Genomic DNA, 13,778 nt, shown 5'->3' on the forward strand with positions numbered 1-13,778 from the left:
AAATATATTGTGTAAATCAAATGACACAAACCCCCCCCAAAAATCCATTTAAATTCCAGGTTGTAATTCAACAAAATAGTGAAAATTCTAAAGGGGTTGAATACTTTTGCAAGCCACTGTATATATATATATATTTATGTAACATACAATACAATCGAGGTCAGGGCGTTGGAAATACTTTTGGCTGCTCATCTATTTCTGTTCTGTAGGTGGCACTGTGTGCTATTTTTAAAGGATGGGTCCCAATCTCTCAAAGGCCCTAGGATCCAGGTGGACAGGAGTGGTCTGCCAGTCACTGGACGACAGCCCAACTTGGGATGGAGGGAGGTTTTTGCGCGTGGAATAGTGAAGAACAATTTGAGTTTTACTCAGTAGCATTGCAAATATCATGGTATGGACTCAATCATAATGGCAGCAATAATATCAAGGGGCTAGGAATCTGAGGCTTAAAAACAAAGGTGTCATTATACACTGATGATTCATGTTTTCTTTTAAATCCACAATTTGGATCCCTCCACAGCCTCATAGAGGATCTAGATAATCTAGAGAGGTTAGAAAATTACAACCTAATTATGATAAGATATTACGTAATGGATCACAAAAAAATAAAACTTTTACATTACTATGTAGTTTACCAATAAAATGTTCTGACGGTGAAGTGGACATATTCGGTATTCATATCCTGAAAGAAAGATTTAAATTTTTAAAACAAGCCATAGAAAGTTGGTTGCAATTTCAGTTTAATCCACCAGAAAACACAACAAATATTATGGTTAAACTCAAATATAATAATTTATTAAAAAAACTTTATTTTTGGAGAAAATGTATACTCTGTAAATTAAATCATAATTAGGACTGGTGGAGTTATGTCACATATGCAGCTAACAAGAATATATGGAAATGTCTGCTCTACCCAAAATTACAACCAACTTATTGCAGCATTACCGGGAAAATGGAAGAAGCATGTGGAAGGGGGAGAATGTAAGGAACTTGTCTGTCTGCCCAGCATTAAATATCAAAATTGGTTAATGAAAATTGTAATAAATAAAAAAATATACCAGTTTCATTTCAGGACCCAAAAATTGACAGCTGTGCCATATAGAATGCAAAATTATTGGATAGAGATTTCCATTGTATCGATTACATGGCACATGGTTTATGAACAGATACACAAAACGACACCGATTCAAACCCGTCGACTTTTCCCACATTTTGTTACGTTACAGCCTTCTTCTAAAATGGATTAAATTGATTGTTTTCCTCATCAATCTACACACAATACCCCATAACGACAAAGTAAAAACATGTTTTTAGACATTTTTACAAATGTATTAAAAATACAAAACTGAAATATCACCTTTACATAAGTATTCAGACCCTTTACTCAGTACTTTGTTGAAGCACCTTTGGCAGCGATTACAGCCTTGAGTCTTCTTGGGTATGACGCAACAAGCTTGGCACACCTGTATTTGGGGAGTTTCTCCCATTCTTCTCTGCAGATCCTCTCAAGCTCTGTCAGGTTGGATGGGGAGCTTCGCTGAACAGATATTTTAGCGTTGTCTTCGCTGTGTGCTTGCGGTCGCTGTCCTGTTGGAAGGCGAACCTTCACCCCAGTCAGCGCTTTGAAGCAGGTTTTCATCAAGGATCTCTCTGTACTTTGCTCCGTTCATATTTCTCTTGATCCTGACTAGTCTCCCAGTCCCTGCCACTGAACAACATCCCCACAGCATTATGCTGCCAACACCGTGCTTCACTGTAGGGGTGGTACCAGGTTTCCTCCAGACGTGATGCTTGGCATTCAGGCCAAAGAGTTAGAAAAATTAGATTATTTGTTTTGGTACTGTCCATATGTAGCTTGTTTTTGGTCAAGGAATAGCTTAAGAATTGCATCATTTACCTGGAGTTAACTCTGCAAATAGCACTGCTGGGTGATTTGAAATGTCATAGTCAATAATATAACACTTTTAGCAACAAAAAAAAAGTATATTTAATTTACAATATGTAGAAACTATGAGAATAGAAAGGTTCAGAACTTTTGTGAAACATCACAGCACAGTTGAATAATATATGGCAAATAGTAATCAAGACTGGATGGTGTTCAGAGATAGATGGGAGGCGTTGACTGGAGCTGAATTGTGGGACTATAAATAAAACAATTATGAATGTAAAATGTACTGTGTTCGTAAAAAAAAATATATATATATATATATATATATATATATACTGTAGGTTCAGAACTTTTGTGAAACAGCACAGTTAAAAATAATTAGCAAATATAAGTCAAAACGGGATGGTCTTCAGAGATAGATGGTAGGGGTTGAGGGTAGCTGAAGGATGGGACTAAGTACAAACAAAATATAACTATTGTAAAATATACTGTGTCCGTAAAATGTATATAGTATGTATAAGCTGGAAGTAGAAGCCTAAGTGTTGTTGTCCATTAGTTACTCCAATTAGGGGAGGGGTGGTAGGGTAGGGAAAAATAATAAAGGATTTTTTATTTAATTTTTTTATTCAGGCTGTAACACAACAAAATGTATAAAAAGTAAAGGGGTGTGAATACTTTCTCAAGGAACTGTATATCATTGTAATAATTATTTTCCTGTATTTAGGGAATTGATATTGAAGCATCTTGTATACTGTATCTTCCTGAATATGACCATTTGTTTTCCTTTTATTTTTAGCCAGGAAGTATGACAGTGGAGAATATCTAAACATCACCGGTATCACAAGGGACCAAGCAGGGGACTATGAATGCAGTGCAATGAATGACATTGCCTCTCCTGACACCAAGACTGTGAAAGTCGTAGTCAAATGTAAGTACATCTCTGTCCTTGCTACAATTTGGCTGCCAAAGCAGATTCTCATCTATATCAATGTGTACTGTTTATTGACAATGACCCAAATCTCTTTATGAGCCATCTAGTCAGATTGGCTGAAGTTTGAATGAAAGTCTTGGTTTGAAGTTTCTCAATATTTAACAAGATAATTCCCTTTTTGTCTCGTTGCCGAGGTGATTAATTCACGTTAAGGAAAGGTCTGGCTGTTTTTAAGGGCTATTCCATTATGCAGGTAATGAGTCTTTCAAAAAGTGTGAAGAGACTGTAATGAGGACCCAGAGCATTAATGAATGATAGTGGCTTTAGTTATCATGGTCACATGGAAATCAGCACTCCTAAGTATGAGGTGGAAGGGTGCTTGACAATTATTACTCTTCCCATCCTCTTCTCTCTCGCTTTTAAGTCTTCCTCTCCATTGATACCCTGTGCTGAATCACACCACCGCTATGACCAGTCACAAGTGTGTGAGGAAAATGGTGACGCCTAGTTTGTTTGATGCTAACCGGGTTGATTAAGGATTTCTCAGATTTCTGAGTCGATTAAGTTACTGTAATGATGATATATTCAGAAAAGTAATCAGTAATACAATACCCTAGACAGTCATGCTTTCTACCTTTCCTTTCTACCTTTAGTTATCCTATAGTTGTCTAGACTTGCCATTATCGCCCCTTGTCTATGCTTACAGAAAGTTTGGCACCTGTTTGTGTCGATTTATTTTTTTAAATGGATGTCTTGCTATTATTTTGTACTTCAGAGGAATATTAGACGCCAATTATTTAGAGACACGGCTTTTAAGAGATGAAAGATGCTTTGGCAACTGGAAATGTCTTAACGTCACTTAAGAGGAAATTCATAATGATTAATATGCTGTGCTATGGACACATTTACACTGGGATGGTGATTTGAATGGTCCTGAATACAAAGTGATATGTTTGGGGCAAATACAATACAACACACTACCGTAAATTCCGGACTATAAGCCGCAACTTTTTTTCCCAGGCTTTGAACCTCGCAGCTTAAACAATGACGCGCCTAATATATGGATTTTTCCCGCTTTCAAAAAATGTTCTCCCAAAAAACACATTCTGTGACGTGCTCAGTTTTTTGGCGGCATGAAGCTTTCATCAGACCAATGAAATTGCCGAACGGGTTAAGGTCAAACAACTTTTTGTTTACTGTTTAGATTAAATCGAGCGCTCTCAAACTTCCCATCATTCTGATTACGGTAGTCATTTTGTCACCCTCATCATGGCAAAGACACGGAGAAATGCATATGATGCAGCTTTCAAGTTGAAGGCGATTGATCTGGCTGTTGGAAAAGGAAATAGAGCTGCTGCACGGGAGCTTGGTCTTAATGAGTTGATGATAAGACGTTGGAAACAGCAGCGTGAGGAATTGACTCCAAAAAAAAGACAACTAAAGCTTACTGCAAAATTATTTTTTTTCTTACAAGCCGTGTTTCGTTAAAGCCTATTTCTTTTTGTTACAAGCCGTGTTTCGTTAAAGCCTGTGTAAAGTTCATTTGTTTCAATGTACCGGTAGGCACCTGCGGCTTATAGACATGTGTGGCTTATTTATGTTCAAAATAATATATATTTTTTAATTCAGTGGGTGCGGCTTATATTCAGGTGCGCTTAATAGTCCGGAAATTACGGTATGTTCAAAATAATATATATTTTTTAAATTCAGGTGCGCTTAATAGTCCGGAAATTACGGTACTCCATATTTTCAAGCATAGTGGTGGCAGTATCATGTTATGGGTATACTTGTAATTGTTATGGACTGGGGAGTTTTAAAGGATTAAAAGGTAACTGAATGGAGCTAAGCACAGGGAACATCCTAGAAGAAAACCTGGTTCAGTCTGCTATCCACCAGACACTGAGAGATGAATTCACCTTTCAGCAGGACAATAACCTAAAACACAAGGCCAAATCTACAGTGGAGTTGCTTACCAAGAAGACTGTTCCTGAGTCACTGAGTTACAGTTTTGACTTAAATCTATTTGAAAATATATGGCAAGACCTGGAAATGGTTGTCTAGCAATGATCAACAACCAATTTGACAGAGCTTGAAGAATTTTGAAAGGAATAATGGGCAAATGTTGCACAATCCAGGTGTGGAACGCTCTTAGAGACTCACCCAGAAAGACTGTATTCGTTGCCAAAAGTGTTTCTACAAAGTATTGACTCAAGGATATGAATACTTATGTAAATGAGATATTTCATTTGAACATTTTCCCCTGGTGGCACTGGTCTCACTAAATTTTTCAGTTGGTGGCACCAGCCCATGATTTGGTTGCCTGAATACTGTAATTCAAAGTGCTTTATTATAAAGTGTAATAGACTACTGAGATGCTATTCAATAAGTTGTTCATCATCTTTTCATGTTGAGATTCTAAATATTTGAATGTGCAACCTAATCCAGTGATTGTCATGCATTTTGGGTTGACAATTATTGTTGTTATATTTAATGTGTTAAAATAGGGCTCCAGGATTTTCTGTATTTTTTTTTCAATAGAGATTACTTTGCCTGCATCTTTATGTGCACTATTATCATAGGCTAATACTGAATATTTGGCTAGATCGCCAAATCTAAATATAATACCCAATGCTATGTAGTAGCCATGTAGCCACATATACTTGTAGACCTAAGTATATGTACATGTGTGTGACTGGGGGAATCTGCTGGGTGTGAATGTGATGTAGGGGAATGTAAGACAAGTTGCTGAGGTGAAAACATTAAGTTGAAACAATAGTGGGAGGAAACTCCACACGATTCAAGGTTGATGCATTCATGTTAGGGGAACATAGCAGAAGTGAAACTTTGGTGCAACTCCATAAGATTCAAGAAATGACATGTTACCCCAGGAAACCCATTGTGGGTGGTAACTGTAATAAAGTCTATATTTTACCCCATGATACCCATTGAGGGCGGTAACTGTAGATGACAAGGTAGCTTTATTCACATGAGGGGAATTTAGTGAAACAAGGTAGCTTTATTCACGTCAGGGGAATTTAGCATTTAACTGAGTCCTGTGCAACTCAATATGATTCAAGGTTGCTGTGTTCACTTCAGTGGAACATAGCAGGAGTGAAACTTAGGTGGAATTCCATACAGTGGTTCCTCCTTTAAAAGTTGTGAGCTTGCACAGCAGGACTTAGAGGTACCCAGTGTCATGGCTTCATTGCTCCAGACCACCACAAAGGGGGAGTTAGAGCACTCATTATGCATTTGGGTCCCAAGGTTTTTATATGACCAATCATATCGAGTGGTTCCAATGATGAATTTGACGCAAGCCACCCATCCCTGGGTGAAGATGGCTGGCAAAACATTACGGTGGAACCAAATGTAAGTAGTTATAACGTCGTAACAAGTCAAGAAAAATTTTTACAATTGAGAGGAATATGTTAGTTAACCTGTTTAGGATAGGGGGCAGTATTGACACGGCTGGATAAAAAACATACCCGATTTAATCTGGTTACCACTCCTACCCAGTAACTAGAATATGCATATACTTATTACATATGGATAGAAAACACCCTAAAGTTTCCAAAACTGTTTGAATGGTGTCTGTGAGTATAACAGAACTCATTTGGCAGGCAAAAACCTGACAAGGTTTCAGGCAGGAAGTGGCCTGTCTGACAAGGTGTCGTTCTTCTTGTCTCTGTTTATTGAAGAGTGAGGATCTTAGCTGTCCCGTGACACTTCCTACGGCTGCCATAGGGTCTCAGAAGGCGGCAAAAAGCTGAAATCGTGGCTTTGCAATATGACTATTTCACAGCATTTTAAAGACAAGACTCTCCTTTATCTAACCACACTGTCCGATTTCAAAAAGGCTTTACAGCGAAAGCAAAACATTAGATTATGTCAGCAGAGTACCAAGCCAGAAATAATCAGACACCCATTTTTCAAGCTAGCATATAATGTCACAAAAACCCAGAAGACAGCTAAATGCAGGACTAACCTTTGATGATCTTCATCAGATGACACACCTAGGACATTATGTTATACAATACATGCATGTTTTTTTCAATCAAGTTCATATTTATATAAAAAAACAGCTTTTTACATTAGCATGTGACGTTCAGAACTAGCATACCCCCCCGCAAACTTCCGGGGAATTTGCTAACAATTTACTAAATTACTCACGATAAACGTTCACAAAAAGCATACAATTATTTTAAGAATTATAGATACAGAACTCCTCTATGCACTCGATATGTCCAATTTTAAAATAGCTTTTTGGTGAAAGCACATTTTGCAATATTCTAAGTACATAGCCCAGGCATCACGGGCTAGCTATTTAGACACCCGGCAAGTTTAGCACTCACCAATATCAGATTTACTATTATAAAAGTTTGATTACCTTTTGTTGTCTTCGTCAGAATGCACTCCCAGGACTGCTACTTCAATAACAAATGTTGGTTTGGTCCAAAATAATCCATCGTTATATCCGAATAGCGGCGTTTTGTTCGTGCGTCCCAGACACTATCCGAAATGGTAAATCAGGTTCGCGCGCATGGCGCAATTCATGACAAAAAAAATCTAAATATTCCATTACCGTACTTCGAAGCATGTCAACCGCTGTTTAAAATCAATTTTTATGCAATTTATCTCGTAGAAAAGCGATAATATTCTGACCGGGAATCTCCTTTTCTGCAAACAGAGGAATAATCACAAAGACGGGGGCAGCCAGGGCACGCGCCTAAGCCCACAGTCCCTTGATCGGCCACTTGAGAAAGGCGATAATGTGTTTCAGCCTGGGGCTGGGATGACGACATTCATGTTTTTCCCGGGCTCTGAGCGCCCATGGAAGACGTAGGAAGTGTCACGTTAGAGCAGAGATCCTTTGTAAAAGATAGAGATGGCAAAGAAGTTCAAGAAATGGTCAGACAGGCCACTTCCTGTAAAGGAATCTCTCAGGTTTTGACCTGCCATTTGAGTTCTGTTATACTCACAGACACCATTCAAACAGTTTTAGAAACTTTGGAGTGTTTTCTATCCAAAGCCCATAATTATATGCATATTCTAGTTACTGGGCAGGAGTAGTAACCAGATTAAATCGGGTACGTTTTTTATCCAGCCGTGAAAATACTGCCCCCTAGCCATAACAGGTTAAGTAAAGGCTGATTTGTAATTTATATATACAGAAAAAAAATATGCATATCAAACTCCCTTCATCTGCATTAATCTGAGGACACAGGATAGTATTTCAATGAGATGCTTAATTTCAACCAGTGGAGAATGTGAAACGCTTTATTAAAAGAAGTTCATTATCCAGATGTTATAAATACATAATACATGCATTGTAATATTTTATTATAAATACAAGTTCAATCTGTACTTCAATGCACATATGGTGTGCATTATAAAATGAGGAAGAAAGACGAGGTGGGGAAAGAGGTGTAGAAGAGAGAAAGGGAAAGAGACACCGGCAGACAGCATATGATTAATGAATTACAGTGTTACCCTAATATTCTCTCAGTTCATCACAATTGCGGTGTCTCCTAACCAGCCTTGAGCCCCCAGTTGGCCCGAAGGTTATCTTAAGAGCGGGTGAAGTGGAGATGACGGGACTGGTTTCCTCTCTCACATCAAAACATACCTGCAAATGAGAGACAGATGGATAGAGAGAGAGCATAATTAAGCCTTGTTTTTTTTATTCTAACACGGTCAGTCATCAAAATCATCAGGAGGTGAAATGCAAAACTGACTTTGGATCATTACGAGTACTGCATCTCTGTCTGTATTTCAATGTAAGGCATCTCTTTAATAATACTTCCTGTTGACCCAACCAAGTGACCTCTCACCTATGATCATGCTGTGCCCTCTGTGTCAGCCAGTTCAGATGCGGGAGGGCTTCACCAAAACAGCTGATATAACCTAGAGAATTTATGGAGAAGGGGGAGAGGGATGAAGTGAAGAAGAGAGACTGTTATTGTGTGTGTGTGTGTGTGTGTGGTCTCACCTGGTGTCCACACTAAGTGGCTATAGAGTACTTTATGCTGAAAAACAGACACATGAGGACAAACAATAGAAGATCATGTGAATAGAAGATACTGTATGTGACGCATTTAAATATAGAGCTATAGGGCTATGTGTCTCACCACTTGATTATTGCCAGGCTAACCCCCAGGGAAATCATGACTTGGCAGCAACAGATAGCAACAGATAGTCCAGTGAAAATGGCTGTGTTTATGTGGTGTAAATCTGCAAATTAGCAGCTGACATCTTAAGGGATTTTTAATTCATGAATGTGAGACAGGTTCCATGTACAACAAGACAGACAGAGATGAAGAGAAAAATAACACAGAACAGTTTAATTACCTCTGGTTATGGACACTTTTGCAAGCAATAAAGCTTCCACGGTGTCACGTCCTGACCAGTATAGGGGTTATTTGTTATTGTAGTTTGGTCAGGACGTGGCAGAGGGTATTTGTTTTATGTGGTTCGGGGTGGTGGTTTGTTTAGACGGGTTTTGGGTTATGTTCTATGTTTTTGTAATTCTATGTTCTTTCTAGTTTAGTATTTTCAATGTTAGGTAGTTGGGTATTGGACTCTCAATTGAAGGCAGGTGTTTGTAGTTGCCTTTGATTGAGATTCCTATATATAGGGATGTGTTTTGTTTGTTAATTGTGGGTAGTTGTTTTTGCATTGCGTTGGTGTAGCCTGCAAAACTGTTTCCTGTCGTCGGTTCTTTGTTTATTGTTTTTGGTGTTCACATTTAATAAATTATAATGTTGAGCACGCAACCCGCTGCTCCTTGGTCCTCTCTTCACGAAGACAGCCGTTACACACGGCCTGTTCCTCGGACTGTGAACATCTGGCACATATCTACATTTTTGACCCCTTGATCAGCTCGCTCTCTGAAAGTCAAGAAAATAGCTTATTTTTTGTAGATATGAAAACAATAACTGAGATATGACCGTTCAATCTAAAGCAGCAGATGTAATTTTCAGGATATGTCAATACAGCACAGAAAGCTTAACACCAGACTGGTATTGTTGTTGTTCATTAGGTGATGGGAAATTTGCAATGATACCGGCACCATCTACACACTGCAAAGACAAACCTAACTCTTCGTGACAGACATATTGTGTTCTTTCATCCTTCTGTAAAAAAAAGCAAACCATTACACTGTCATGAAATATGATTATATATCGACTATGAAACAAATATGACATGGCCTGCTTATGAGTTGCCATGAAAGAAAGTTAGATTAATTCAACTGAAAATGTCGAGAACATGCATTCGTAGCTAAATGCTTTTGGTTAGCTTGAGAATAATAATTGCATGATTTATCATTCTACAGTATGTATGTATGTGTGTAATATAGTAGAATGTTACATTTACATTTACATTTACGTCATTTAGCAGACGCTCTTATCCAGAGCGACTTACAAATTGGATTTTATGAAGCGACACTGAATCGTAGGAGCTAATTACTAGAAATGTAAAAGTTGGACGGAAGAACGCCCAGTGCTGCTTACCTGAGATACCATCATCACAGTCCTTCTTCGTAGGTCTCCGCTATGACTTCCTTTGTGTCGGTAAAAAGTTGCTTTCAGAACAATTATTTTTGATTGAAAATAAAATAAGTTTTGCTCTCAACAAAGAGACACAAATGTACCTCCATAGCATATAACAATTTGCCTGTGAATAACCACATCTTCATACAAATGTGCTACTCTATGCAGAATTATTGACGCACAACCGAAGATACTGCCATATCCTGCCAGCACGCCCACAAGCGAGCCACTCAGGTGCAGAATGATGTCGTGTGGAAGAGGGCGATGAACGAGATGGGAACAACAACAATTTGTTGCAAGTTGGGGAAGGGGGCTAATAAATGAACAATAGACTATTCAACCTTTAGGTGTGAACCCTCCCCGCCCCCCCCTTTTACAGACCAGATTTGCCCAGACAACCAAGGGGAAGCTTGCTACTCAATGTAATGAAGTAATGACTTTTCAAATAAGTTACCTTACACGTTATGTTGGCTGACAATTTGTTAGCTATGCTGTCCTTACGAACCAAATAGCATATCATTACAGCAGTATGTACCGGTATGTTGGCTAACTACCTAACGTTAGTAGTTATACATCAAACTTGTCAGTATATTAACTATAAGCTATCTACCTACCCAACGTTTATTGAATTGATTATGCCTGTCATTCTTAGCTTAGCTAAATGGTATAGTCGTTGTGCGTTCTCAATGGACATTCGGGTGCCTTCGCAAATCCGCTCTGGCTTTCTACACCGATTTCAGAGCACTCTCGTCTGAGTGTACCCGAGTGCAGAATAATGAATTTACGAGCTTTCAACACTGATTGAATATGGCCGGTGTCAGTAAACGTTGGCAAAAAAAGCGTAATTAAATTGTTTCCAGCAGCACAGTCACCAACGCTTCGGTTATCACGAAAACTGCCTAACCAGCTCTGCTAGGGCGAGTAAAATGATCAGAGTGGTCTCATTTGTGTCTGGAAGTAGCGTTAGCTTTGGTGCTTGACTGCCGTTTTAAGGCCAGAACGCTCAAATCAACCCTACTCCTTGGCCCGAACGTCCAGTGTGCGCTCTGAGAGCAAAACAGTCTCAATATACAAACTGACAACACTCTGAATTTATGAGCGTTGTACAGTGCCATATTTTCTGTTCCAACGGAAACCCAGAGGGTTTTTAATTTTTCATGGAATAGAAACACCATAATATTAATCAAATTAATTAAGCAAGTACCAGTCAAAAGTTTGGACACACCCACTCATTCCAGGATCACAACTATGAAATAACACCTGTCTCCTGCATGCCCTGCATTCTGTAGTACAGACATGGCCTGCTCTCCCTTATGTAAGGAATTAGGCACTTTCCCATGTTTATTACAGTACGTATTGGAGACTGCACAGTAGCCTAATAAACAAATGAACACATTTTGTTAATAAAATAATGATAAATGTTTATAATAATAATGACAGATGTTTATTTAGTTATGGATCCATAATGAGGGTTTCGTTTTCCATTTTTCTCGGAATAGAAACACCGCAATATTAATCAAATTAATTTCAGCCAAATTTCTTAAAATCAATCCCATATACTATGTTATTACAAAAAATAGGTTTTAAATTCTCTGGTAATGCCAGTACAGAATACTATCAAATGCTTCTCAAAGATGCACTCTGGTGGTCAAACTAGCAATAACTTGGCTGAAAATGTAATGACGTGCCACAGAATTCTGCGGCAGCACGCAAGGTGTGCCGCAGTATGACACAACTTTTAATTAAAGGAGGAACCACTGTACCATTCAAGGTTGCTGCATTCATGTCAGGGGAACATAGCAGGGGTGAAACTTAGGTACAACTCCATACAATATGATATGTGGCTCTGTTCACGCTAGGGAGCAGGAGTTAACGACTTCTGTGAAATTCCTCATGATTATTGCATTTCCATGTGTTGCACTTGCATTCAGTAGCAACTTTTAACCTCTCTAGGGTCGGCGGGACGAAATCGTCCCACCTACGTAACAGCCAGTGGAATCCTGTGGAGCGTTATTCAAAAACCTTAGAAATGCTATTACTTCAATTTCTCAAACATATGACTATTTTACACCATTTTAAAGACAAGACTCTCGTTAATCTAACCACACTGTCCGATTTCAAAAACGCTTTACAACGAAAGCAAAACATTAGATTATGTCAGCAGAGTACCCAGCCAGAAATAATCAGACACCCATTTTTCAAGCTAGCATATAATGTCACATAAACCCAGAAGACAGCTAAATACAGCACTAACCTTTGATGATCTTCATCAGATGACAACCCGAGGACATTATGTTATACAATACATGCATGTTTTGTTCAATCAAGTTCATATTTATATCAAAAAACAGCTTTTTACATTAGCATGTGACGTTCAGAACAAGCATACCCCCCGCAAACTTCCGGTGAATTTACAAAAAATTTACTAAATTACTCACGATAAACGTTCACAAAAAGCATAACAATTATTTTAAGAATTATAGATACAGAACTCCTCTATGCACTCGATATGTCCGATTTTAAAATAGCTTTTCGGTGAAAGCACATTTTGCAATATTCTCAGTAGATAGCCCGGCATCACAGGGCTAGCTATTTAGACACCCGGCAAGTTTAGCACTCACCAAAGTCAGATTTACTATAAGAAAAATGTTATTACCTTTGCTGTTCTTCGTCAGAATGCACTCCCAGGACTTCTACTTCAATAACAAATGTTGGTTTGGTCCCAAATAATCCATAGTTATATCCAAATAGCGGCGTTTTGTTCGTGCGTTCAAGACACTATCCGAATGGTAAAGAAGGGTGACGAGCACGACGCATTTCGTGCCAAAAAAATTCTAAATATTCCATTACCGTACTTCGAAGCATGTCAACCGCTGTTTAAAATCAATTTTTATAAAATTTTTCTCGTAAAAAAGCGATAATATTCCGACCGGGAATCTGCGTTTAGGTAAAAAGACAAAAGAAAATAAAGCATGGGGTCGACTCGTGCATGCGCCTAAGCCCATTGTCCTCTGATCGGCCACTTACCAAAGGCGATAATGTGTTTCAGCCTGGGGCTGCCTCGATATCATTCAGCTTTTTCCCGGGTTCTGAGAGCCTATGGGAGCCGTAGGAAGTGTCACGTTACAGCAAAGATCCTCAGTCTTCAATAAAAAGAGCCAAGATGAACAAGAACTTGTCAGACAGGTCACTTCCTGTATGGAATATTCTCAGGTTTTTGCCTGCCATATGAGTTCTGTTATACTCACAGACACCATTCAAACAGTTTTAGAAACTTTAGGGTGTTTTCTATCCAAAGCCAATAATTATATGCATATATTAGTTACTGGGCAGGAGTAGTAACCAGATTAAATCGGGTACGTTTTTTATCCGGCCGTGTAAATACTGCCCCCTATCCCCAACAGGTTAA

The 13,778-nt window shown here is 38.6% G+C and overlaps 1 protein-coding gene across 2 annotated transcripts in view; it reads left to right on the forward strand.

Annotated features, from left to right (window-relative positions):
- The window catches only part of negr1 (neuronal growth regulator 1), a 449,973-nt gene that overhangs the window by 243,031 nt on the left and 193,164 nt on the right, over positions 1–13,778 (forward strand). For both annotated transcript variants that reach the window (XM_014215672.2, XM_014215673.2), the window contains exon 4: positions 2,685–2,816. In XM_014215672.2, coding sequence (XP_014071147.1) covers positions 2,685–2,816 — 132 coding nt within the window. The remainder of the gene's footprint in view (positions 1–2,684; positions 2,817–13,778) is intronic.

The sequence above is a fragment of the Salmo salar genome, chromosome ssa10 (assembly GCF_905237065.1).
Source record: "Salmo salar chromosome ssa10, Ssal_v3.1, whole genome shotgun sequence".
Taxonomy (NCBI): domain Eukaryota; kingdom Metazoa; phylum Chordata; class Actinopteri; order Salmoniformes; family Salmonidae; genus Salmo; species Salmo salar.